This window comes from Malus sylvestris, chromosome 8 (genome assembly GCF_916048215.2).
Source record: "Malus sylvestris chromosome 8, drMalSylv7.2, whole genome shotgun sequence".
Taxonomy (NCBI): Eukaryota; Viridiplantae; Streptophyta; class Magnoliopsida; order Rosales; family Rosaceae; genus Malus; species Malus sylvestris.
In genome coordinates this window covers 28,186,269-28,214,054 of record NC_062267.1, presented here as the reverse complement: position 1 = coordinate 28,214,054, position 27,786 = coordinate 28,186,269, and the positions used below count along the sequence as shown (strand labels likewise).

Here is a 27,786-nt window from a genome sequence, read left to right as displayed (position 1 = left end):
ACCCTACTCTTCCAATATTTTAGTGCAAATAATACCGTTGTAGTAAAAATACTAGTATATGCCAGAACATTTTTTATTTTTATTTTTAAAATCAAAGCGGGAGCTTTGTGCACTGGGTACGACCTTTTTTATAATCCCTTCTCAAATCCTACAAAATCTCTTATTGAAAGAAATCCTTCAAAATCTATGAATGTTTTAATATCTATAAATTTGCATGGACTCTATAAAAATCCTTTAAAATCATAGTTGACTACACTAGGATTCTAAAGTCTTTTAAAATCCTTTAATTGACTATCCCTGTATTTGAATGGATTCTTTTAAAATATTTTAAAATCCTAGTTGACTACACCATGATTCTAAAGTCTTTTAAAATACTTTAAAATCCTCATTTGACTACTCCCCCTCTAAATGACATGGAAGTTAATGATTGGATTATTTGATTAACGTGCTTATTTTTTATTGGTGACACATCATTTAGTTTCCAAATTTAGTCTACCTAGCATTACTTTTTTTACACCTTTTGTGTAATAAATTATTTGAAGCTTTATTAAATTGATGACAAAGTGAGCATGAAATCCTTATAAATTTAGGGGATATATTCAATTGGGATTTTGAGTGATTTTAATTCTTTTTAGAAATTCAGGGGTATTCAATCAGGATTTTAAATAATTCTCTTCAAAGTTTAGGTGTATACAATCAGAATTTTAAAGGAGTTTATAACATTCTAGGTCTATTCGATTAGAAATTGATTTAATATATTTTAAAAAGTTGAGAAATTCAAGGGAATTAGAGAGGTTTCATAATGCATTCTAAGCATTCTTAAATCTCACATCTGTCCTTGAGAATTTGAGAAAATTCACTCAAAATTTTATATAGAATCTCTAGAAACTTAATTAAAATCCCTCAACATCTCAACTGAATACACTTGCGATGACATGTAAACCACATTTGCACCACATTGACTAAAAAAACTCATCAACTTAAAAGATATTTAGATGTAAATTCAAAGGTAACATTGATACAACTTCAAAAACTTAGGGGGCAATGTGAGAAAACTAAACCTCAGGACCCATTTTAAAAATCACCTCAAAACATAGTTAGCCCTATAAAAAATGTATATATGATTTTTTATTAGCTAGAGCTAGCTAGTTTTCATTTTAGTTTAAGGAATTTGAAATTGACATATTGTCTTATGTGTAATTTTTTTTTTCCAAAAGAAAAAAGATAGAGAGAAGCAACAGTATATATGAATAATGGAATTAGAGATGACAGAGGTATATTTCTTTTCTTTAGTTTATGTACAATGTTATTTGAGGACTGAACAACAACAACAGTCTCATTTTACTAAATAGGTTGATTGTATAAATCTTAAAACGTCAATGAACAAACATAATTTTTTTCCTTCTGATTTCTTATGGACAATCACAATTCTTTGATAAATTGAATCCATCAAACTAATTAAAAGTGCTCCAAATTGTACAATCTGTTCTAAAAAGAAACTGCAACAAATACAAGAAATGAAAATAATGGAGGATTAATACATAACAGAATTAGACAAAAAGAAAAATAAAAGGAAAAAGAAAAGTTTAATACCAACAAAATTTTTCTAATTTTCTAATTTATTAGTTCGGATTTACCTGCCAAATTATAAGATCGTTTAGAAGTTCTTTTAAAATGGTTAAAAGTGCTTTTAGAACTAATCATTGGTAAAAATGCAAATGAATTATGGAAAAAATACTTTATTGCTTCATGCAATTGATGCTTCTTGTACAAAGCGGTGTTTTTAGAATCTAAAGTGTTTCCAATCATTTTAAAAATAATATCAAACAAACCATACATCTTTCAATGCGTGCTTGAAGAAAAGTAATTCACAAATTTTTGTAATATGTTTTGCGGTTTACCAGCTCAATTAAGGAACAAATGTCCTATAGAATCATCCAAGAGGGACCACCAGGTTCTGTCTGCACGATACAAAAAAACTCATTTAAAAAACAAAAACATAAGCGTCGAAATCAGAATTTTCATTTCAAACTTGCAATTATTGTTTAAATTTTTTTTCAATATGGTCGATATTTATTTCAGGTAAAAATATCAAAACCATTAGATAAAGATATAGAAAGATGATGAAGTCTAAACTTCAACCCATATTAAATATTGGAATTTTTTTTATATTTTGTCTATACCAGTTTTTAACATTTTCTACCGTTCATTTTAAAGTTCACGTTTTAAACAAGTTTTCATCATTTTCATCGAAAACAACTGATATCGATACATCTATCAATACTTTCACAAATATGCATATCAATATTTCTACCGGTACCGATATTTTAATACTATCTAAAATGTTCAAACTTGAAAGTAGAAAATTACCTCCAGTACGTTGTTGGTTATCCAAGTAACGTTGCGTCCAATTAACCAATGCAGAAAATGGCCAGAAGGATATGAAGTGATTCCACCACCCCCAAATATCTGGGCTTTCAGTCACCTCCTCCTCATCTCCATAGTAATCGTCATTAGGGTTACAGCTGCCGGCTGTTCGAAGCTCGTAGCGGCAAACCGGACAAGTATTGTGGATGTGAAGCCAAGGGAGTATGCAATCAGAATGGTAGACGTGCTTGCATGGCATCTCCCTCACTTCCCCACCAACCTCGAACGCTTCCTTGCACACGGGGCAACTGGGCTCGTTCGCTAACTGCCCTTCCGAGACTGTCACCAATGGCAAAGCTCGAATGGCAGAAGTTGCTGCCGGAGGGGGGCCTGGACGGTCATTCTCAACAGTCCAAGTCTCTCCAGTAACATCTCTTACCGCATCCTCAAAAGCGCCATCCTCGCGATTATAATTTGGTCGAGGCACAACGTTTTCTGATGACGCAGAAACTTGGAGTCGCGGAGTGCGAGGTGGTCTATCAAATCGGAGGGTGATCCAAGACAATCGTTCGTCTTCGTTTTCCGTCTGCCATCGAGCTCTTGGAAGCCTTGAATCGAGGGCGAGAGACAAGGACTCCAGTAACCGGGCAGCAGGGGAGGGTGGTTGTTCTAGGCCTGTAATAAGATGATCGGCAAGCCTAGGATTTGCTACATCGAGCTCATGGTTGAACTCGGTGGAGCAGTAGGGACATAGAATTGTATATGGGTTGGAAGAGGCAATCCTTATGGTACGTTGGCAATGTTGGCACCAGAAGTAACGGTGTGTTCTCATTCTTCTTATTCCGTTGACAGTAACACGAGGACGATGAGCCTGCAGTGACATTTTTCGGAATTCGAACGAGATTTTGTTTGCCCAAGGGAAGAAGAAGAAGGGGAGGATATATATATATATATATGTATAGTTTATGTATAGCCAGGCAAGTTTTGTGAAGGGATGAAGGTAGAGAAAAGGATGGCTTTGGGTGATACAGTTGGAGATTCTTTTTACTAAAACTCCAGTTTGGATTTCTGCATGCTTTTCGTTATGGCGTCTTCTTATCAACTCAACCAAGCAAAGAATGATTCAAATTCGATGCAAAGTCATATATAGTTTTAACTTTCTGAGTAATGCTACACTTATCACATTTTTCATACCACATTTATACCATTATTCTAATAGAGGTAAGGTCCACCAACACATATGGGTTTCATTTTTATTAAATAGATGGTACAAATATGGTATGGAAAATATGGTAAGAGTAGCATTTTTGTTAACTTCCATTAAATAATGAGTAATGTTACATATATTATAAGTTATCACATTTTTCTTGCCACATTTGTACGAGACATTTCTCCATCAGAAGTAAGGCCCACCCACCAATACAAGTATGCATTTTAGCCAAAATAGTCTATGAGATTAACATAACTCTTCATTTTGATCGGTGAAATTTAAAATCAATAAAAGTGATTCTTAAGATTGTCCATAGTCAATGAAATTTTTTTACGAAATGACCAAAATGATTGACTGTGGACAATCTTAGGAACCACTTTTATCGACTTTAAATCTCAAGGATCAAAGTGATGAGTTATGTTAATTTCAATGACCTTTTTAGCTAAAAAGCTATGGAAGTAGGTTCCATTAAGTAAGAGTAACATTTTCGAAGAAAATGCTAGAAATATCATAATTTAATACTACATTAGTATACCATTTGACATGACAAGTGACAAATTTGTAACTGGATAACCAGCACTAAAAACAGTCTTTACATTGGTTGGTTTGGTGTTTTGATGATCCCTACTTTATTGACTGCAGTATCTGTATTTATTATTGCTTTTGTTGCTACACCTCCGCTAGATATTGGTGATATCTTATTGGATGATGGTTGTATGCATCCTAGCATTACTCTTTGTTAAGTAATGGGTAAATTGTTGTTGTACCTGCTCAACTAACGTTCGGAGTTCAATCCAAAAACGACGGTTTTCATTGTCTATTTTATCAGTAACAAGTACACGAGCAAATGTACAAGCAACAACTGTTTATAGATGAACAAATCCTTGATTGGTAGGAACACAGTTTACAACTTGGGCAAAAACATATCAACTGAAAGGCTGGCCGCGAACGTATACAAAATCTTGATTGCATATGTTCAACCTCACGTATAAAATTCCGATTCCTAACAGATTCTTTGTCACAGCGTTCAAAGCTTGTTTCATCTTCATATCATATCCACAAGAACTTGTACTTGAGTTCCGAAGCTTGGTTGCACAGCATGGGATATGAAATTCCAGTTCGCCTCTTCCTCAGCTTTCATGCAACTCTCTTGACTGTGTTTACTGAGGAGTTATTCCCGGAACAAAAGGAACAGCTGGCTTTTTCTTCTTTGTTTTCTCCACCAATACAGCTTGAGTTGTAAGAATCACTCCGGCAATGGAGGCTGCAATTTGAAGGGCACATCTTGAAACCCTACAAGGATCTATAACTCCCGCATCTGGGAGATCTTCATAGTTTCCTGTCATTGCATTGTACCCAACTCTCCAATCAGAACTTTTAGTCTTCTCCACAACAACTTCTCCATCATCCCCTGCATTAGTTGCAATTGCTTTTGCAGGAGCAAGTAGAGCCTGCATTCGAGACAGATTTTTTTTGCATGAAAACGGTATAGGCCTTCAACAAGGCATAACTGAAATATTAAATTTTTATACAAAGATAACGCATTTAGGCATAAAAATTTAGTTCAAAATTTTGCATCCTAGGCTAAAATTTCAACATAAAAAAGAAATTTGAAATATATCTTTCGCTTCAATATCTTTGCCAATTTAATTCACCATATTAACTCAACAATTTAATTTCTACGAACACAAATGATATCAGACAAGCCTTATGCTATCTCCTATCCAAAGTTCAAACTATATGCTTTTTAATTAAAGTTGACATGACTACGCTATTAAATAAAATTTTAACCCTCTAATCAATGGATTGTAGCAGCTAAAGACTTTCAAATCCAATGAAAGAGGCCAATCGCATAATGATTTTTCTGAGAAGTAGCTTAGGCTTTTTCTGTGTGTGTAGAAAATTTCAATTCCGTGTTGGTAAGAACATCAAGAGCGTACTGACTCAACTGATGTTGCCTGTTGTTTAACATAAGGTCTAACCATAGAACTATTACTGACTCAACTGATGTTGCCTGTTGTTTAACATAAGGTCTAACCATAGAACCATGTGTCACCTTCCGAGGAAAACTGAACATTGGATGATAGGTGCAACAACAAAGAGTGAAAAGACTCGGCAACACTGTGGACTTTTCTCCTCTTTCTTGCCCTATATACAGATAGATGCCTGTAGGGGCCATGTGGGCGTGTATATGTGCATGTGGATTGATAGTGTGCCTAATTGTACGTGTGAGTAAAGGTGAGAAAAGGAGGCCCTCACCTTTGCTACAAGGTCAGCACCAATCTGCTCATCTAAATCTTCCATAGAATTCTTTATGGTAGGAATAAATTCTGAGAGATGTACATATGTGGCACCACCACCAGGCACCACTCCTTCCTCCATAGCAGCAAATGTAGCGTTCTTTGCATCTTCAATTCTGAGTTTGCGATCTTCAAGTTCTAACTCAGTATGTGCTCCTACCTATGGCACATGAAAATCAGTTAATAATAAAATCATGATAAAAATAGAACTCCGAAAAAGAACAGTAATCAAAGAGATTCATTTATAATTACTACTTTGCAGCACAAATGCACAAACATAAGCTTTTCCTAATTTCCAGCACGAATGGACAATCAGCATAAGGAATGTATAAAAATAAAAATAGAAGACATTTCTACGCATTGTATCTGACATTGTAGCTCTTCCATATTGCAGACCTTAATTACAGCAACTCCACCGCAAAGTTTGGCAATTCTTTCAGAGAGCTTTCTCGACAGGTGTGCATTTTCTGTTTCTGCCAGATCCTTCTTGATCTGTAATATTCTTGCCTGAATCTCAGCTTTAGTAGAAGGGTCTGCAACTATCGTTGTTGAATTACTTGTTATTTTCACTTTTCTTGCAATTCCAAGTTGATCTGATGTTGCACTCTCAAGGGTCAAACCAAAATCTCCAGAGAGAAAATCAGCACCTGAAAGTTGCGATTTTGATTATTTATTTTTGCTGACACAGAACAAATATACTAATACCGTCATGCAGAAGTATTAGTAGTCTGAGGTAAAGAACCTATAGTTCTCACCAAGTTTGAAAAACGATGTTCTTTCATAGACTTTGAAGGCAGCCATGGAATTTTTTAAACTAGTAGACCAATACGTTTGATAAATGAGATTTACATAATCATCATGGCCCATGTTGTTATAAAGTGTGCTGAATAAATCTCAGAAGCATGTGAAAAAGATAAATGAAGGTCGGCATGTGATGAATATGTTCACCTGTCATAAGTGCAATATCTTGCAGAATAGCTTTTTTCCCCTCTGCAAATCCAGGACATTTAACAACAGCGACTTTAAGTAAACCCTGCTTTTTGTTCACCACTAGTGTTTCCAGTACTTGCTTTGAGATATCCTCTGCAATGATTAGCAGCGGGATACTCAGTTGGGTTGTCTTTTCCAATAAAGGAACAATTTCTCTAACAGTTGAGATCTTGTGATCAGTTACTAGGACCTTAGCTTTGTCAAACTCCACAAGAGATTTTTCCTGGTTCGTAATGAAGTGGGAGGACATGTATCCCTTGTCAAACTGTACTGAACAAAAAATAATAGTGCATTAATTTGAATATGTAAACAAGAATTCTAATAGAAACTAAAAGAATAAAACAATCAACCAGAGCCCAACTCTAGTTTCGAATTTTTGTTTTGTGATTAGGATAACAAAATATGTAAGCAACTAAGCATACATATCTGGCAAACGATCATAAAAACCTTATCCTCATTAATTTCTATGAAGATTTCTGTAATCTGAATAACTCAATTTTAAATTCAGAAGTTTATATACATTGTCATATTTTTTACTGGGCAAAAATCATTTCATTACCTTCAGCCCTTCTTCAACTAAAACAGACGTTTCAAATGACGAGGATGACTCAATTGAGATTACTCCATCAGGTCCAATCTTTTCTATAGCTTCAGCAATCAAATTACCGATGAACTTGTCATTTCCAGCAGAAATTGAAGCTACAGCTGAAAAAAGGGGAAAAGACTCTTGACATTATATCCATAAGAGATACGAGAAGGGAAAAAACAACGCGGAATGTGATTTTATGTAATTTGAATGACAAGAAATGATCACCTTTAATGTCATTCCTTCCTTTTACTGGAAGACTCTTCTCCTTCAAGATCTTGACCAGTTCATTTACAGTCTTATCCATTCCTTTCTTCAAAGAAATTGGGTTAGCTCCAAAAGCTACTGCCAAAAGTCCACCTCTGATCATTTCTCTTGTCAAAATGACAGCAGTGGTGGTACCATCACCTGCCAAATTATTCATTTTCTTTGCAACCTGCAAGTACGAAAGTAAAGATCTAATCTTTCTAATTTTATGCTTGGAAATGCATCAAGATAAGATTCAGTAAGAGAATTATCTAGCAACCAAGAACAACCTCTTGGATTAGCATCGCTCCCACGTTCTCAATTGTATCTGATAGCTCTATGGACTGAACAATTGTTACACCATCATTTATCACTTTCAGTTTTTCAGACTCAGAAAGAACAACATTACGTCCTGCATGTTTCACTTAAGATCAATCAACAAAGTAAACGCATAACCACCTAATTATTTGTAAATGTGTAAAAACACAAATTAGTTGCATTATTTTCAAATTTGGGGCATCTTTTAGTTTCATATCACATATAACCGGCAACAAGATTCATGTACGCCTCATTGTTCCAAATATAAAACACTTCAAATCCTTGGAAAAGTATGTGTCATAATGATCGATATTCTAGATAACCTCAAGGGTTGACCAACTAAGATGCAACTATCAATCAAGAACCCTCCTATTGATTGTTCTAATAATTCAACAAAATGGAAACGGTATCTACCTAGAACTCCATGATCACCGCAATCTTTTTGGCATTTCACTACACCAATATTCAGCAAAACCGTTTAACTAGAAGTTCAAGTCCGACCGAAGAAGGTACCAAATTATATCAACTGCACCGATTGTATTCGACAAGGAAACTACAATTCCTAACATATACTTGTAAAGTCATGCAACAATGGTTCACCATACGAAAATATATTCATAACAGAAAACTATAAGCCTTCGAAATAATTAAGAAAACAAAACCAAAATGCCGAACACCCAGAGTAATAAAAATTGAAAAGGAGGAAAACCCAGATACCTTTAGGTCCTAAGGTAAGGGAAACAGCATCAGCAAGTTTATCTATCCCAGTTTGTAAGGCATCCCTGCATTCTGTACCAAAAGATATCTTTTTTGCGCCTGCTTTGACCACCAACCTCCTCAAAGACTCTGGCTTTCTCCAAAACCCAGCTACTTGTTGCTTCTGAAAATTGCTCTGCTGCTGCAATGGAAACCATTAGCCCAAAATCACACTTGAGAGAGACAGGGGAGAGAGAGGGAGATGGAGAGAGTCTTACAGAGAAGAAAGGTTTATGAAAGAAGAGTTGAAAGGAGTTTGAGGAGAAGGAGATGGACATTTCTGGGTTGCTGGCGGAACAAGGAGGTTGGGGTTTAGGACAACTTTCCCGGAATCTGAAGGATTTTCCTGGAAAATTTTGATGGGTTTTAGTGTTGGTGCGCGGGGGTTTTGGGAGGTGTGGAGGATGGCTTTGTCATGTTTTATTTTTTTTATTCATTGAATGAAAATACGAAAAATGACCTCTTCGTCTTTCGTATATCCATCCGAAGCCCAAACTCTATCAAAATACGAAATTTATCAAAGGATGTGCTATCCACACATCTATTTTTATTTTTTACACACTCTTGTTAATTTATGTTCGTTGATCTTCTTTAATTCATCTGATTCAACAGTCGAAAACTAAAAAGATGTGGAGAAGTAAAAAATGGTATGTAGATATCACATCCCTTTCTCAAATTATCTGTCGGTCTGCCGCACCAAATTCCAAAACTCTCTCGGTTAGGAATTAGGGTTTTGTTGAAGGCAAAGTTGATTGATTTTCGATCTCTTTGATTAGTCTCTTCTTGTAAGTATCAAAAATTTTGGAGGTGTCAGCTTGATTCAGATTTTTTCGTTCAAAAATAACATCCTCAACTTTTAGAGCAACTCCACCATTTGCAAGATATTAGATAATTGGCATTTTTTGGGGAAAAGCCAGCTCCAACCGTACCAAATAGCCCAAGTGAATGGGTGGAGCCCATGGCCTAGTAGGAGCTAGGCTAATTTGACCTAGGTGGCTACCTAGGAAACTTAATTAGAGATGAAAACAGTTCGATTCAATTTGAGAACCAAAAATTTTAAAGAAAAACCGCACAAAAGCAGATTGACTCAGTTTTGGTTTAGTTCGCTCGATTCTAAACATCTTTTTCGTTCGAGATCAGATCTATAGATGCTAGTGAGAGTTTGGCGTTGCAATCTTGAGACATGATTGAATCTAATTTGTGTGGACTGAATTTGTGGGAAGAGATGGCGGAGGGAGTGCCTAGTCGATCGAGTGTGGTGAGGGAGGAAGGGAGGGAGGACAGAAGAGAAGAGAGAGAGAGATGAGATGAAAGGGTGAAAATTAGGGGTGGGCACTTGAACCCAAAAATCGAAACCGAAACACGAACCAAATCGAAGAGTACCGAACGGTTTGGTTTTGATGTTTCAAAACCGTTTTGGTTTAAAACCGAACCAAATAGGGGAAAAACAGTTTGGTTTCGATTCCAGCCCTTCGAAACCGAAACCGCATAACTTTATTAAATTTTAAATTCGAATTGGTTATTTCATTGAGTTCATACATTTAGTATGGACTCAACCACATCATAACATAGGCACATAATCTCTTTCTTGGCATCTCTCTACCTATTCTCCTTTTTTTGCTGTGTTCTCACCAACCCAGGTCATGTTCCTGCTTCCTACGTTCCTGATGTTGAAGATAGTGCGGTCTCCAATCAAGAATCTAAGAAAAATGTAAGCTTCTTGGAGCGGTTTTTTGGTATTGTCTGTTTGGTTGGTGAGAAAATTGAGGGAAAGATGATGAATTGAAGTTTTGGTTTTAATGCTTTATGTTTAGATGTTGAGTAAAATGTAAGTTTTGAGTGGTGTGTTATGAGCACTTGTGCCACTTTGTGAAGAAGTCCTTATCTGCGGTTAGCAAAGTACTTATCTGGCGCTGTTGCCTATGAATTCTGTTTCAACAGCAGCTACCCGCGGTCCTAAGCCCGTTTTAGAGATCATTTCACTACACAAATAGAAAAACCCGGCTTCCACAACTACAACTAAGGTAGGAACAGCTAATTACATAGTGGGTTCTAAAAGAAGTTGTTTCAACCGTTCGTACTAACCTCCCGGGCAATGTTCATTACACTCGAAGCAATACAAAGCTTATTCTTTCCTGAATCAGACAATGATGCTTGTGCTTTCGCAGGGATTGACGTAGACAACATAAAGACCATATATGAACCCCTATTTGTCGCAGCACATGAGGAACCGAGCTGCAATCATGAATGCCAGAGCATTTTCACTAAACTATAAGAAATACGCAGTTATGACTTGCTTAGCCAGTAAAACGTTATCTATTCACTCCACTCAGTTACGAGCAAAAAAGAGGAAACGGCTCCCAATACTTTATTTTACTTTCCTTCTCATCATAAATTACTTTCATCGGTGTCGTAAGGCGACGCAATCCCGGTGTCTCGTCATTTTGACCCCTTGTTCTCTTCTCCCGTTCTTCATGTCTAAAACAAAGAATATTTATATGAAGAGAAAGCATGTCAAGCCGGATTGAAGGCTTATATGTAGTACCTTCACCCATTGTTGTCTTAGGATCTTGAGTCATTTCCTCTCATTGACTTGTATTAGTAGGGCGTTCTTCATCTAAAGGCTCTTCATATCATGAACTTGTCCAAGCCAAACTCTTCTTGTTGTTGCGGGAAAAGGTTCTGGTAAGCTCGTCAGGTGCTGGCGTAAGTAGTAACTCCTACCGTTGCTAAAGCTTTCTCTTTAAGACTTTTCACTCCGATTATCGTTATTCAAGCGGTATCGCGGAGAATCTTTCCTTTCATCCTTCTGGCAAGGGTTTAAAGAGGGGCTTGGTAGCTAGGAAAGTAAAGTTAGGAAGGAGGGCGCTGTACTATTGGGCAAGTAGCGGTTGTAGTCTCGGCTTTCTTGTAGCTTTGGGGGGTTGTTGAGATTGTATCTAATTAGTAATGTTATAAATTTGATGAATGGTTTTGATTCTCTTATTTCCATCCTATTGAAGATTCTCTCTCATCCTATTCCCATCTCCTTCCCTCCCCTCCTCTCATATATTATTTTTTGTCTTATTGTCTCTATTAAAAAATCAATATAAGATATTGATGTGGCTAAACCATAACCGTTCAAATAGGAGGGGAGGAAAGGGAATAGACATTAGGAGGGGAGAGAATCCTCCTCCGTTTCGACTTAGGGTTAGTTAGATTAAATGTTGTTTGTGAAATTTGGAATGATTTCGATGCTCATTTGAGTGGATTCATTTTATAGCAAGTCAAATAATAAGTTTTTGAATCTTGGCAAATGGCAATACAGATTAGTATTTGTTCTCACCCCATTGGCTCTTATATCTGTTTCTTGTGTGATTTATCGGGTTTAGGCCGAAAAATAGTGAGAATTGAGAAATCTTTATGAGTGACTCATTTGTTGTTTGCTAATAGCGACAATCAACAAATTAGTCAACATACATGCTTAAAGCTTGGTTGTTTAGGGAGTATGCATAGAAAATATGAGAGTTGGAACTATTGAGTCAATTGCATTGCTTGTTGAAGGAGATCGTTCAAGCGTGAGTCAATTCTTTTACCTGTTTCATCAAGGTGGATATTTGTTAGTATAGTAGAGATAGAGATGTCGTATAATTAGGTTGAAACACCAAAACTTTTTTTATTGAATTGGATGAACAATTTATTTTTCGGGTTATTATTATGTTGTGGTCCTTGTGGATGGGAATTCCGTTGTCGCTAACTCATTGCCCAGGAAAGAATAGTTGAATGTAATAATGTATGTTGTATGCATTCCTGATTGTAATTGAAGCCATGCTTGATTGAATTTTAATATTGTATGTATGCTTGAACAATGCAGTAATAAAAAACATGCAAAATGAAAAACAAACAATAAATGTTGCTCATAGAAGAGAATTGAAGTGTATATCAAAGGAAAATTGTTTGTACCATACTTGACCAATCCCGAAACTACCGAGCACCGGCCAACGCTATACTGTCAAGGACCCAGAAGAGTTCCCCTCCGACCAGGAGGCCAATCACTACTCGACACGTGTCAAGATTAGAAGCCAATCAGAGCGCAGCACGTGTCGACATCAAGAACCAATCACAACATGACACATGTCAATATGACAAAGCTACAAGTTTTTCTATAAATAGGGGTCATTCCCCCACAATATTGCCTAATGCCATTTTGTGTTAAATCATTCACAAGAACTCACTAAATTGAGAGCTTGATCCTTTGTACTTGTGTAAGCCCTTCACTACTAATAAGAACTCCTCTACTCCGTGGACGTAGCCAATCTGGGTGAACCACGTACATCCTGTGTTTGCTTCTCTGTCTCTATTCATTTACGTACTTATCCTCACTAGTGACTGAAGCAACCAAGCAACCAAGCGAAGGTCACAAAACCTGACACTTTCTGTTGTTCCAAGACCTCCGGTTTTGTGCATCAACATTTGGCGCCGTCTGTGGGAAACGACACTTATTCCTACTCTCTTCAGCTGTGTCAAGCTGGTTTCTATCATTCGTACACTTTCTTTTGACCAGGCATCCCTCTCCAACATGGGAAGCGAAGGAAGCCACAGCACACAGAATGACACCCCCCTTGCACATAGTGCGAAACAACGAAAGAAGGAAGGAAAACGAGTTCTTCTTCAAGCTAAAGTCGATGAGTTGGAAGCTCAGAACAACAAGATAGCAATGAAGAATGAGGTCCTCCAGGAGCAATATGAGAAGCTCTTCGAGACACTCCACGAAGCTAGGCAAGCTCAGACACGCGAGCTTGTTGCCCCCGTGGAAGTCAACCATCAACTGGGTGCCCTCCAACATGGAGGGTCACATGCATTCGACATAGATATCCCTGATAGGGAACAGATTACCCCTCGACTTGATAATCAACATGAGGCTTCTCTTAACCCAGTTGCTTCAACCCGAACCATGAGAAGTGGAGGGAGACACCTCTTTACTGAAGGGGCAGAAGGATCGAAAGCCGTCTTTCGCGATTGTCGGGATTTCCTGAAGCAACGTCGAGAGAATTCCATCCATATAAGCTCAAAGATTAATGACCCAAGGATTTCTGAGAGACTCGGTCCCCTGCCACGGCCCAAGCCGGCCACCAATTTGGGGAAGGGGCAACAAGTCCCAGAGAGACATGAGGGTACAGGGGACTCAGAGGTGTTCCGACAGACATACCCTGGAAGCCAGTACAGCGAGTCCAGGGAAAAATCACATGCCCTTGATCAAACCTTCCTAATTCCAAGAGGAGATGGAGATTTACGAAAGAAAGCTCCAGTGACACATAACTCCGCTCAGGACCCCCTTGTCCTACAACTTCTTGAGGAAGTAAACAAGTTGAAGGCTGAACGTCAGGCTGAAATACCTGACTGGAACCAACCCAGGCATGGCCCTCTTACAAGGAGGATCCTCAACACCCCCCTTCAAGCAAAGATAAAGCAAAAGCTTGGCTTGCAACTTTATACTGGAAAAGAGGACCCGATTGAGCACCTTAACCTCTTTGAGTCCACCATGGCATACCGGATGCACACCGACGAAGAACAATGTCTTCTCTTCCCCTCCACCCTCTCTGGTGGAGCTCTAAATTGGTATTGTCGTCTTACACCTGAGACGGTAGACTCATTTGAGGAATTGAGGAAACTATTTGTTTCCCAACACATTTTCCAAACCGATCGCTTGCACTCTGCAGATGACTTGTACACTATCCGCCAGAAGCCAGACGAGTCATTACGTATGTATGCTGGCCGCTTCAGCCATGAATACTCCCGGTGTGCCGAAGCAGATGACAAGACTGCCCTCAAAGCCTTCACGGCAGGCCTACGTGATTGTTTCTTTAAATACATGATCAATGCCAATACTTGGAAGACTTACTCTGAGGTGATGGCGCAGGCTTATAACCATGCCTCCGCCGAGGCAAAGACATATCAGGAGAAACCCCCTACAACCATCCTTTATCAACAAGTGGGAGGTGGAAGCCAGACTCACCTAAATGAGAAGACCTCGACTTCCCAAACAGCAGTGGCACCTCCCCATGCCTTGCATAATGCTTCACCGAATCAACAGACATATCAATTTCAAGGCAAGAGGAAGGATTTCCATCCTCACCACTCTCCTTTCAGTAAAAAGAGTAAGGGACACTATCCCGATAACCAAGGGTATCGCCACAATAACGCTCGCCCCCAGGCAGTCAATGCAGTGGGTCAAACCCGCGTCAAGATACCCCCTACCCCAAGGTATGAGACATACACGCCCTTGAATGCCACATGCGCGGCCATTTACCCCAGCATAGCTCACCTGATACCAAAACCAAAGCCGAGGCACCCAGATTACACGCCCCCGAATAACGCGGGCACGTTTTGTTGCTACCATGAGCATAACGGCCATGATAGCGAGAAATGTATCATCTTCCGTGATCGTATTGAAGCTTTGGCACGAGAAGGAAAAATTGATCAATTCCTTCTTCACCCTCAAAGGGATAACCGTAACCAACGCCAGGTGAATGTCATATATTCCATAAGCGGCGGCACACCCATATCTGAATCTTCCAATAGGGCCATGAAAAACAGTGAACGAAGTCTGAGGCCTGGTCACCAAGTGTTTCACGTGGAAGACATCAGGGGAGGGAAGTATCAAAAACCTAACTGGGATCCGATATGTTTCTACCCTGAGGAAGAAAGAGGCATCATCTACCCTCATAACGACCCATTGATCGTGGAGGCTCACATAGCCAACTTTGATGTTCGACGAATCCTCGTAGACACAGGGGCTTCGGTCAATATCATGTTTGCCGAAGCTTTCAGGGCGCTCAGTGTAGCTGAACACTTGCTCGATCGCTCGATTTCTCCTCTGATAAGCTTCTCCGGTGATATCGTGCAACCCTTAGGGAGCATACATTTACCCTTTACTATTGGTACAGGCCCTTACACGGCTACCATTACCACTAACTTCCTAGTGGTTGACTGCCCAACGACATACAATGTCATCTTTGGGCGCACATGCATCAATGATCTCAAGGCTATGGTATCCACGCATATGCTGTTGATGAAATTTCCAACCCCCCATGGCAACGGCTACATCAGAGGAGATCAGCTTAGTGCACGATCATGTTACAACACTTCAGTTAAGCAACAACACTTGCCCGGACCCAAGGAAACCCTGTCTGTACATGACCAAGTCACAAAGACCAGCTTAGATGAAGCGAACTTGGATCTTCCTGATAGCAACAATCAACCCGATGATCCTCGAGATGACTCTTTCACCCAGCAAGCCCAACCTGCTGAAGAGTTGGAGAAGGTACCTATCTCAAGAGATTATCCAGATCGCATGGTGAAGATTGGCACCACATTGTCACCACCCCTTCGGTTAGCATTGATATCTTTTTTGAAAGAGAACACTGAAGTCTTCGCCTGGTCATACGAGGACATGCCAGGCATCTCTCCCGATGTCATCTGTCATCGTTTGAGTATTGACCCCAAGATCAAGCCGGTGAGACAGAAGCGAAGATCTTATGACGCTGAACGATACGAGGCAATGAAAGCAGAAGTTGAAAAACTCAAAGGCATAGGCTTTGTCCGCGAAGTCAATTACCTGACATGGGTAGCAAATGTGGTCCTTGTTAAGAAAAATCCGACCAAAGAAAGTCTTTTGCTTCAAAAGGTCTTGTGGAGAATGTGTGTTGACTACACCGACCTAAACAAAGGGTGTCCGAAAGATAGCTTCCCTCTTCCTCTTATTGACAGACTTATAGACTCTACGGCTGGGTGTGAACTCCTGAGCTTCATGGATGCTTACTCAGGATACAACCAAATCCTCATGAACCCTTCGGATCAAGAACACACAGCCTTCACTACCGACAGAGGACTATACTGCTATAAAGTCATGCCTTTCGGCCTAAAGAATGCAGGAGCGACTTATCAGAGACTAGTCAACTCAATGTTCGCCGAGCAGATTGGGAAGAGCATGGAAGTTTACGTTGATGATATGTTAGTCAAGAGCAAACATGTTGACCAACACATCACCAACCTATCTGAAACTTTCACTATTTTGAAGAGGTATCGAATGAGGTTAAACCCCAACAAATGTGCCTTCGGCGTAGGCTCTGGCAAATTCTTAGGTTTCATGATTAGCCAACGAGGCATTGAAGCTAATCCCGAGAAGATCAAAGCAATCCTCGACATGAAGGAACCGGTAACTTCAAAGGACATCCAGAGCCTTACTGGCAAGGTGGCAGCCTTAACCAGGTTCATTTCTAAGGCCACAGACAAATGTGCTCCCTTTTTTAAAGCACTTAAGGGAAGTAGGAAGTACATTACATGGACTGATGAATGTGCCGAGGCATTCAAAAACCTCAAGGAGTACATGAGTAAAGCCCCTCTACTCTCCAAGCCCGAGGTAGGAGACATTCTCATTATCTACCTATCGGTATCAGCTTCAGCCGTAAGTTCTTTTCTCATTCGAAAGGATGGGAATATTGAGCGACCTGTCTACTACGCTAGCAAAGCCCTACAAGATGCGGAGACACGATACTCCAACATTGAGAAATTAGCTCTAGCATTGGTCATGTCTGCTCGGAAACTTCGCCCTTATTTCCAAGCACACGCCATCATCGTGCTTACCAATCACCCTCTTCGACAGATACTCCAGAGTCCTGACACGTCTGGGCGAATGATCAAATGGGCGATAGCATTGGGTGAGTTTGACATCTCCTACCAACCAAAACCAGCCGAAAAAGGTCAAGCAGTAGCAGATTTCATTGCCGACTTCACATATCCGGTTGACATTGCTTCTACACCTGAAGCAGTGGCTTCATTACCCCCGGAAGCTCAGAAGGTAGAATCAACGACCTCAGCATGGAGTCTGTATGTTGATGGCTCATCCAACCAACAGGGCTGTGGAGCGGGACTAGTCTTGACTACGCCCGACAAAGTAGCAATGGAGTATGCTCTTCGTTTCAAATTCAAGGCATCAAACAATGAGGCCGAGTATGAAGCCCTTCTAGCAGGATTACGTTTGGCCAAACACCTCGGGGTTAAACAAATTGATATTTTCAGTGACTCCCAATTAGTGGTCAACCAGGTTACCAACAACTTTGATGCTAAGGACAGCTCCATGGCAGCATATCTTGCGCAAACACAACTTTTGCTCAAGCACTTCCACTACCAGATCACCCAAGTTCCTCGAGCGGCAAACAGTCATGCAGACGCCCTGGCTCGCCTCGCCTCAGCTGTGGAAGACAAGATTGGAAGAAAAATTCATGTCGAACTGTTGGCAACACCAAGCACCATGGCCGCAGAAGTATGCAACTTACAACAGGGGGATAGTTGGATCACCCCGATCTATAATTTCCTTGCTCATGACACCCTCCCAAATGATAAAGTCCAGGCTAAGCAAATTCGATACAAGTCTACCCGCTACCTGATCATCAATGATCAACTCTATAAGCGAGGTTTTAGCCTGCCATACTTAAGGTGTCTTACGCCTGCCGAGGCGGAAATCGTCCTTCGGGAAATACATGAGGGAGTCTGTGGAGATCATGCTGGATCTCGGTCCCTAGCACACAAGACTTTTCGCCAAGGATATTACTGGCCAACACTCCACCAGGATGCCATCAAAGTATCCCGCTCATGTGACAAATGTCAACGATATGCAACTATTCCTCATTCCCCTCCAGAGCCTCTTACTCCTATGATTAGCCCTTGGCCCTTCGCCCAGTGGGGACTTGATTTGATCGGCCCAATGCCGGCAGGGAAGGGCAAAGTCTGTTACGCAGTCGTTGCAGTGGACTACTTCACAAAGTGGGCCGAAGTAGAACCCTTGGCAACCATTACTGAGGCAAAGATAGAAGACTTCGTGTGGAAGAACATCCTTTGTAGATTCGGCATTCCCAATGCGATAGTCACTGACAATGGGCGACAGTTTGACAACAAGAAGTTCAGGTTGTTCTGCTCTAAGTTCAACATCAGCTTATGCTTTGCCTCTCCAGCTCATCCCCAGTCTAATGGACAAGTTGAGGCCATCAACAAAATAATCAAGCGCACTTTGAAAACCAGCTTGGACAAAGCTAAAGGCTGTTGGCCAGAATTTGTACCCCAAGTTCTTTGGTCATATCGCACTTCATATCGGACTTCAACAGGAGAAACTCCATTCTCACTTGCCTTTGGCACAGAGGCGGTTGTCCCTGTTGAGCTCGAGCAAGCAACATTCCGAGTCCAGAACTACATTCAAAGTGAAAATGACAAACAACTCACCCTCAACTTGGATTTAGTCGAGGAACACAGAAACCAAGCTCACTTGAGGAATGTCGCCTACAAGCAGCGCATCTCCAACTATTATGACTCTAGGGTCAAGCTTCGTTCTTTCAAAATAGGAGACTGGGTCTTAAAGAAAAGATTACTCTGCGACAGAGTCCCGAGTGAAGGCACACTTAGTCCAAACTGGGATGGACCGTATGAAGTCATTGGCATCAGTCGCCCTGGCTCTTACACACTTAGAAGCTCCGATGGCAAGACCCTTGGCCATCCATGGAACGCTGATCACTTGAAGTACTACTACAAATAGACTCACGATGTACAAGTGTTGAGCTATAGCCGTTCGGCATCCTATGTAATGAAGGCCATTTGGCAATGAATTCAATAAAGAGGTAATTTAGCCAACTCAGCCCTCACTCTTTTACATTCCTAGCAAGGGAACACTCAAGTGTTGAAACCTCAAAGCAGATATATCCAACACGAAGCAAAATCTAAGTATGTGTCGACAAGACTATACAAAGAAAGGAACAACCAAACAATGGCTTATATCCAAACAATAGATCTATTCATACATAGCCAAACATGCATTAATAATAGTGCAAACACTCATAAACACCTAAAATCCAAAACTCTCAAGCTTATAACATGGGCACATGTTATACACACATCAGACTACTACATCCAGAATACATGCAGATAGTAAAGACACTGCTATTCATTCTCATCTGAAGCCGAGCCCCTGGCAGTATCACTCCGTGTCCTACCATCATCCTCTGCATCCCCAAGATCCTCTTCACCATGCTGAGTCTGTGCATCAGCACTACCTTCATTATCAGACTCATCTTCGCTGCTAGGATCAACAGCAAGGACAAATGTCTCGCCCTTTCGATGATGCTCATCTATATCTTCGTGGTATTTTCGAAGAATGCTCCCATCATCATAACGATCAAGGACGGCCATCCATTTCCTTTTTTCAAAGCGAGCTTCTTGAGCACAGTAGGGTTTAATAGCAAGATGAAAGGTCGAAGAACTTAAGTATTCTTGCACAGCAGCCTCCCTTTCAGTTGGAATGCTCTTCTCCAGTTCAGAAATCTCAACTAAGGCACCATCCAATTCTCCCCTAACCTTGGATACTTCCAAGGTAGCCACCTCCAACTGTTTTTTAGTTGCCTCAAACAATTTCTTAAGCCTTAGGTTCTCACCATTTCGCCTTTTCAAGCTCTCCATGGTTTCGTCCTTCAGTTGGAGGGCCTGAGTCAAAAGTCCCTTATTCCTCCGGGCCTCGTCCACAAGCTGCTTATTCTCCTTCAGTTTTGCCTTGTACCGCTCAACCTCTTGCAGTCTGTCGTGATACTCGGCCATGACCTGCATGGCAAGACGATCATCACTACCTAAATAATGATAATAAAGAGGAAAAAGTAAGGAAATGACAAAGTAACACTCACATATGAAGACAGCTTCAACATTCGGTCGCAATCCGATTCATCCTTAGCTAAGGGCTCTCCGAGCTCATCGAAGGCGAATCGACGCCCTGCCAAGCAATTGTTGATATCCCCAAAATCCTTTGGCCGCGTGGCAACCCTCAAGTCCTTCCACGGGACACTGCCAGCTCTTTCCTTGCCTTTCCCCTCATGGCGGGAACCAGGATCACTTTCCTGGACAGTGTGCTCCATAGTAAGAGGATGAGGCAACAGTCGGCTCCCTTCTCCTGCAACTACGGCAGCAGCATTATCAACGGCCTTGACTCCAGTCTTCCTAAAGGCAGGCCCCTTAAGGACCACATCTTGGGACTTAGGTCTAACGGATGGTTCCCCTCGGAACTTATGAATTTTCTTATGCGGTAGGATGTCTTCCGAAGGAACTAACACTGGTGCTTTCCTTTTATGGGTGCTAGTCCCTGTTTTCTTGCTTACCTTCTCCACTGCATAAGGAAAATCAAAATAAGAAATACAACTTTCCAAATAAAGTAAGGAATTGAGCTAAGTTTACATGAAGGATACAACTTACTCGATCGTCCCTGGCTCTCGGAAACTAAGGGTTGGAAACCGTACCGACGAAATAAGGGTCGTAGCTTGCTTAAGTGTCTATCCTCTTTGGGCACCCTCAACACCTTCTCTATGTCAGATAGCTCCTGCCCAAACAGTTGGATGGTGCCCCGCGTCACTACATGAAGCAAAGTGTTAGAAGCAAGAAAAGACCACAACAAATAGCAAATAGTACGAACGGTGGATACGTTACAACCTACAGTTTGGAAGTGAGTAAGCACACGTCGCTCAGGCGTGACACCCTTATCATACTCCCAATCATTATACAGAAAGCACCAACGGTTTTTCCATGTGTAGTATGCCTTTTTCTTACCATACACAATACGCTCTCTCTCACTCCGACATGCACACTCGGCATAACCAGTGCATGATTTTGCTGGGCGCATCTTGTAACAGTAACGCCACTGATGGAAGGAAGGCTCACACAACCCACACTCCATCCAAATGATATAAAATCCAATCAAAGTATCCCAGAAACCAGGATTGAGTTGCCCAGGTGCATATCCGATCAAAGATAACATCTTTTGCAACCACGGATGTAAAGGTAGTCTCACCCCTAAAGTCAGTAATATCTGGGTGTAGAACATAACATGACCCTGGGGAGGCTCAGAAGGCCATTCTTCATCATGTACCAAACGTATCCCTACACTACGAGGGATATTACATGACTGCCTTAGCGCCTCAACCTGCTTCTCATTATCTAACAAGTTATTCTTTAGATGGTCTGCTGTGAACTCAGAGCGAACTATGGGTATGGCATCAAAAACAACCCCCTCACCCAACGCCATGGAGGAAGAACTAGCAATAGCTAAAGTTTGACGGTTGGGAAGATCATCCAATGTTTCTCTAGTACCGGACTCTAACAAAGACCCTGAAGACTCCGACATTGCAGACTCAGACTTAGAGCTAAAGCTAGAAGAGCCCTCATCACTAGAACTTCCAGGCTCTGACATCTACAATAAGAAGAAACAAATTCTATCACTACATGCATGATCAAAACATAAGGAAGTTCCTATATTACCCACATGAAGATGGTGCAAAGCGATGCCGGAACCCTTCTCAATCAGAAAGCAATCCGTCTTCCACAGTCACTACAAAACAAGCAAATGAAGACCGTGTCAAGCGCCAAAAAAAAAAAAAAAAAAAAAAAAAAAAAAAAAGCTTCATCCAAAAAGCTTCACCCGAAAAGCTTCACCTCCAAAGCTTCACCCACAAAGCTTCACCCACAAAGCTTCACCCAAAAAAGCTTCACCCGAAAAGCTTCACCTCCAAAGCTTCACCCACAAAGCTTCCCCTAAAAAGCTTCACCCACAAAGCTTCACCCAAAAAAGCTTCACCCGAAAAGCTTCACCTCCAAAGCTTCACAAGGGCCCAAAGCTTCACTTAAAAAAGCTTCACCTACAAAGCTTCACCTAAAAAAGCTTCACCTACAAAGCTTCATCTACATACTTTCACCATCAAAGCTTCACCATCAAAGCTTCACCTAGCAAGCTTCATCTACAAAGCTTCATCTACATACTTTCACCATCAAAGCTTCACCATCAAAGCTTCACCTAGCAAGCTTCATCTACAAAGCTTCATCTACAAAGCTTCACCATCAAAGCTTCACCTAGAAAGCTTCAACACCAAAGCTTCACCTACAAAGCTTCAACACAAAACCTTGCTCCAAATAAACAAATTTTGTTCACAAAACCTAAACATTTTTTGTTTTACACCCACAAGGGCCCAAAATCTTCCTTCTTATTTATTCACTTATATATGTTCCCAAACATATTATGATAGATCAAATAATAATTCAAAGTCCAAAATTTAGTTATGGACACAAATACAAGCAATTCACCAGTACTGAAGTTGCTACAAAAACTGGAATCTTCCCCAGCCTAGAAATCCAACAAAGCTTCGCCTCCTTTTCTCTATCAAATTTTTGCAGCTGCTGCTTCTCTCCAATGGAGCTGAATTTTGGACACCCTCTAGTTCTTGAGCAGATGAACAACTTTCAAGAAGGAACCATTTCTGTTTGAGCCACGGAAATTAAAGTGTTGAAGCTCCAAGCATGACAGTCGGATTCTTGCAGATTTCGAAGCTGCTGTGATGTTTCGAAGATCTGGAAATATTTAACCATTAGTTCATTCTGAATTTTTGATATGTTATGAAAGAGACGATGAGGAACAACTTCAATGAAGAAAGCATGCTGATCTGAACAATAGAAAATGGAGTTTCGAAGCTCACAACAAATCTGACGGGTTGACAGAAAAATAATAACCAGTCATTCATCATACCTGAATTTCTTGAGTTATACAGCTCCGAGGGATCTCAATTTTGGATATGTTGTAGTTCACAAGTTAAGGAACAACTTCGCTGAAGAAAGTTTGTTGATCTAAGCAAGAGAAAATGGAGTTTTTGAAGCTCACAACAGGTCTGACGTGTTGACAGACAAATGATGAACAATCACTCGTCGTACCTGAATTTCTAGAGTTGTACTGATCTGATGGCTCTCAAATTTGGATATGTTGTAGTTAAGGAATTAAAGAACAACTTTCATGAAGCCAACTTTGTGATTCGAGCTACAGATGATGGTCTTATATTGAAAACCAATTCCGGGTGTTAGGGGAAATGAAAAACAATTCCACCAAAGAAACATCATTATGATGTTTCATCATTATGGTGTTTTCATCATTATGATGCTTTCATCATTGTGATGCTTCCATCATTGTGATGCTTCCATTATGATTGTAATGCACCAACGGTTACACCCTCTATCATAGCAGTATGTGTGTGTATCTCCCTATAGTCATCCTGTGCAAGACTATCGTAGTCAGATGGCTTTCCATAAAACAGCTACCAACCGTTACACCTTCTGCAATTCCACTTATTCGGGCCTAGCAACCTTCATAAACAAAATATATGAAGAAAAAGTCCGGGGCTACCACTTAGAAAACAAAAGAATGAAGTTTTGGTACTTACGACATGGACTATTAGCAAGACACCTCATTCGTCAACTCCCTCGACTAGAGACTTGGGGGACTCCCACCATATGCTACTACGCCTTGGTACTCAAAAGTTCGTGACTACTCAGTGACTTGGATTTTTCAAGTCTCCAACCGAGAAGTTTTTCTCACTCGGGAAATTAAGGGAACACTACCTCAAACTACATGCTTCACTCACAAAGCTTCAACAATACAGGTTTCAACAAAAGCAAAAATTCAAAGAACTTTATGAAGAAGGCTTTGGTGTATTTAACACAATATCTTGAAATGAAGCAAAGCTTATTTATTAATATTTTCGATAAGCCACAAATATGTACATATACATGAGTCAAAATAAACAAACAAAAGGGAGCCTTCACAAAGGTTGCTTAGGGGAAGTCTCAGCAGTCGGTAGAGCCCCAGAAAGAGAAAGCACCGGAGGGTGGTTATCCGGAGCCTCAGTACTTGACAAAACCCCAGAAGGAGGAGGCATTGGAGGTTCATCATTTGAAGCTTCATTACCAGGTACAACCCTAGAGGACGAAGGCAATAAATGCCTTTGGAACAAACCCACAAACCGCTGATGATCAAGTAAAACCTTACCATCAGATTCCTTCATCTGGTCAAGTTTCCTCTTCATGTTTGTAGCATAGTCATGGGCGAGCCGGTGCAACTGCTTATTCTCATGCTTGAGCCCTCTAATCTCCTGTTTGAGACTCATCACTTCAGCAGCTAATGATTCAACTTGGCGGGTTCTAGCAAATAGGCGTTGGGCCATATTAGACACAGAACCTGCACACTGAACACTAAGAGCCAGAGAGTCCTTAACAGCCAACTCATCAGACCGTTTGGAAAGTAGTCTGTTATCTTTGGGAGTGAGAAGGTTCCTGGCCACCACTGCAGCGGTCATATCATTCTTCATCACAGAATCCCCAACGGTAAGAGGACCAGTAGGGGATATGAAGGATGGGCGCCATATGTTGTCTGGAGAAGGCGTGGCTGTCTCTTCTCCAAGGTTCAAGTCAAAACGACGGTCGGAGGGTCCAGACATTTTCAAATGTGTTGAAGAAGGAAGAGGTCAGACAAATCAAGATCTTAGAAGTGCAAGAAATGAGCTTCTACTGGTAGAGATTCAAGTGTGCTGTGGAACTTAATGCCAGCCTCTATAAAAATCTGCACTCGACGGAGCTTCAGAAATCGAAGAGGCGTTTGCTTTCTCAAAAGCTGGGCAGCTCAGAGACCACGAGGGCCGATCTCAGAAATCGAAGAGGCGTTTGCTTTCTCAAAAGCTGGGCTGCTCAGAGACCACGAGGGCCGATCTCAGAAATCGAAGAAGCACCTGCTTTTTCAGCCTCGTCAGCACCTGTCACATGCACACTCAGCTTTGCGAAAATTACGGGCAATCTGTCGAAGATTTCTGGTGAAGTAGAAAGCACGTGAATCTTACTGTTCAATCACCGCTCTCCATATGCACCATCAACTCCTCGGGTACCACATATAACTTTGTCAAAGATCTCTGACAAAGTTTAGGCACGAGAATTTCGAAGTTCCAGCTACCCTACTATTACCCATAAGGGTAAAGGAACAGCACCACTGCTTGACAACTGGAAAGTCCCTATGTGTGTCGACCTCCGTGTTTTGCGGCAAGACAGGTTGGCAAGAACGTCCAACCTTTACTCACATTCGAGAAAAGACTCCCAACATAATTACTTTCTCAAAAACCGGAGTAGCACCGCTTTCCGAATCTCGAGAGTCAGATCCTCGACGGGATTGCTTGTTCGAAAACCGAAGAGGCACAACTCTCAGAACTTCGAGAGCCAGATTTCCTTAGATAAAGCTTGTCTGTAATCTTCACACGTAATATCAGCTTTCCAGATACCACATACCACTTTTTCAAAGTGCTCTGACAAAATTAAAACACGTGAAGCTGGCAGCTCCCACTACATTGCTGTGACCAAGAAGGGTAAAGGAATAGCATTACTACTTGTTATTGGGAAATCCCTATATACATTGACCTCCCTCCTCAACGGACAGGCAAACCTGCAAAAATGCTCAACCCTTTCTCGCATTCGAAAAGGCACCCTCAACATAACCTCTCGAAATACTCAGCTTTATTTCCCCCCGATAATACCTCAGCAAATAAGCCACACCAAGAACAAGAGTATCTCATATCATCAGGGTCGAAAGCAAGAGTATCCCATATCATGCTTTCTCCCTGTCTTTGTCTTTGTCCTTGTCCACACCTGCAGGACAAGGAGAAAGAGAGCAGTCAGTCGGAACCTGAAATCAAACCTCCAATTTGGAACTGACTGCCTGGAGCCTTTGCCTGGTCGCTTACTTAGCATTGCTCTCGAGTACTCATCCTCAACTGCTATCAAGGTCACGAATTCCACCGGCAAATACCTCATGACAGTTGATCAGATATTGGCTCTTTACACTGAAGCTGCCAAGCGTGAATGAGTCACTATGAAGGAATGTTCTGAAGGACCATTTAAATGCAAAGGTTGCACACCACTTCTGCCATGCAAAAGATTGAAGCAGAAGGTTCAACGGTGGGCTGAAACAGATCACTACAGCACGACACCTTTCCATACCACATTCATTATTCCGTCAACAGCAATAGTATCCCATATCATCAAGGTCGAACGTACTCTAGATTTGATGGACTTGTTTTGACCCTCAAATTTTTGAGTCGGCCTTATACTCTGAAGGGCACCAGAAAACCCTCCAGCACAGTTCAAGAATAAGCCTGTGGAAAGTTACTTCTTCAAAAGCAAAAGTATCTCATATCATCTCTTATCCATTTGCTTCTCCTTATCCTGGTAGTTGAATGAGAGACAAGGAGAATGAGAACAATCAACCGGAAGCCGAAGTCAAACCTCTGCTCCTGGTTTGCTTACTTGGAAGTTTGACTGCTTACCTTGTCTGTCACCCCTTTCGGCAGATCTCCTAGCTCGGCGACTTGGGGGACTCCTACTATAGGGTTTGTATCGCACTTGACCAAGCCCGAAACTACAAGTAAGCTTCAAGTGAAATTGATACATTACCTTGTGCGTCAACATCAGCTAAATACACCATTCCCGGATGGAGGAAAGGTACTTCCAGAGAAGGGCAGATGAAGATCAGACCACACTTCGGTACTTAGAAGTTTCGTGATTACTCAAGGGATTGGATCTTGCAAGTCCCCAACCGAGGAGTTTCCCTCACTCGGGAACTTAGGGGAGCACTGTTTGTACCATACTTGACCAATCCCGAAACTACCGAGCACCGGCCAACGCTATACTGTCAAGGACCCAGAAGAGTTCCCCTCCGACCAGGAGGCCAATCACTACTCGACACGTGTCAAGATTAGAAGCCAATCAGAGCGCAGCACGTGTCGACATCAAGAACCAATCACAACATGACACATGTCAATGTGACAAAGCTACAAGTTTTTCTATAAATAGGGGTCATTCCCCCACAATATTGCCTAATGCCATTTTGTGTTAAATCATTCACAAGAACTCACTAAATTGAGAGCTTGATCCTTTGTACTTGTGTAAGCCCTTCACTACTAATAAGAACTCCTCTACTCCGTGGACGTAGCCAATCTGGGTGAACCACGTACATCCTGTGTTTGCTTCTCTGTCTCTATTCATTTACGTACTTATCCTCACTAGTGACTGAAGCAACCAAGCAACCAAGCGAAGGTCACAAAACCTGACACTTTCTGTTGTTCCAAGACCTCCGGTTTTGTGCATCAACA

At 41.0% G+C, this 27,786-nt stretch overlaps 4 protein-coding genes across 9 annotated transcripts; all 4 read right to left on the bottom strand.

The window, feature by feature from the left end:
- Window positions 1-1,251: 1,251 nt before the first annotated feature.
- On the bottom strand, window positions 1,252-3,271 carry LOC126632062 (probable E3 ubiquitin-protein ligase RHC1A). 2 transcript variants are annotated; one of them, XR_007626559.1, is made up of 3 exons: window positions 2,371-3,271; window positions 1,838-1,961; window positions 1,252-1,499 (listed from the first exon to the last, which is right to left on the bottom strand). XR_007626559.1 is itself a non-coding variant. In XM_050302288.1 (3 exons), the coding sequence occupies exons 1-2, from the start codon at window positions 3,248-3,250 to the stop codon at window positions 1,906-1,908; spliced, it is 936 nt and encodes a 311-aa protein (XP_050158245.1). In that variant the 5' UTR covers window positions 3,251-3,271; the 3' UTR covers window positions 1,252-1,499; window positions 1,902-1,905. The 2 variants fall into 2 exon arrangements, 1 of the variants encoding a protein (XP_050158245.1); XM_050302288.1 differs by having other exon boundaries at window positions 1,902-1,961.
- Window positions 3,272-4,365: 1,094 nt separating this feature from the next.
- LOC126632059 (chaperonin 60 subunit alpha 2, chloroplastic-like) lies at window positions 4,366-9,221 on the bottom strand. Of its 3 annotated transcripts, none has more exons than XM_050302281.1 (9): window positions 8,992-9,221; window positions 8,735-8,912; window positions 7,990-8,111; window positions 7,682-7,889; window positions 7,427-7,572; window positions 6,826-7,132; window positions 6,274-6,524; window positions 5,837-6,037; window positions 4,366-5,028 (listed from the first exon to the last, which is right to left on the bottom strand). In XM_050302281.1, the coding sequence occupies exons 1-9, from the start codon at window positions 9,049-9,051 to the stop codon at window positions 4,738-4,740; spliced, it is 1,764 nt and encodes a 587-aa protein (XP_050158238.1). In that variant the 5' UTR covers window positions 9,052-9,221; the 3' UTR covers window positions 4,366-4,737. The 3 variants fall into 3 exon arrangements, with proteins under 3 accessions (XP_050158238.1, XP_050158239.1, XP_050158237.1); XM_050302282.1 differs by having other exon boundaries at window positions 8,735-8,909; XM_050302280.1 differs by having other exon boundaries at window positions 8,735-8,915; window positions 8,992-9,220.
- Window positions 9,222-19,676: 10,455 nt separating this feature from the next.
- LOC126632064 (uncharacterized) lies at window positions 19,677-20,753 on the bottom strand. The gene is made up of 2 exons (XM_050302289.1): window positions 20,476-20,753; window positions 19,677-20,395 (listed from the first exon to the last, which is right to left on the bottom strand). The coding sequence occupies exons 1-2, from the start codon at window positions 20,701-20,703 to the stop codon at window positions 19,742-19,744; spliced, it is 882 nt and encodes a 293-aa protein (XP_050158246.1). The 5' UTR covers window positions 20,704-20,753; the 3' UTR covers window positions 19,677-19,741.
- A 1,360-nt stretch (window positions 20,754-22,113) lies between these two features.
- Window positions 22,114-26,858, bottom strand: LOC126632065 (uncharacterized). 3 transcript variants are annotated; one of them, XM_050302290.1, is made up of 2 exons: window positions 22,916-26,858; window positions 22,114-22,166 (listed from the first exon to the last, which is right to left on the bottom strand). In XM_050302290.1, exon 1 carries the CDS (start codon window positions 25,090-25,092, stop codon window positions 24,418-24,420), a length of 675 nt encoding a protein of 224 aa, XP_050158247.1. In that variant the 5' UTR covers window positions 25,093-26,858; the 3' UTR covers window positions 22,114-22,166; window positions 22,916-24,417. The 3 variants fall into 3 exon arrangements, with proteins under 3 accessions (XP_050158247.1, XP_050158250.1, XP_050158248.1); XM_050302293.1 differs by lacking the exon at window positions 22,114-22,166 and adding an exon at window positions 22,528-22,558 and having other exon boundaries at window positions 22,685-26,858; XM_050302291.1 differs by lacking the exon at window positions 22,114-22,166 and adding an exon at window positions 22,587-22,628 and having other exon boundaries at window positions 22,685-26,858.
- Window positions 26,859-27,786: the final 928 nt, after the last annotated feature.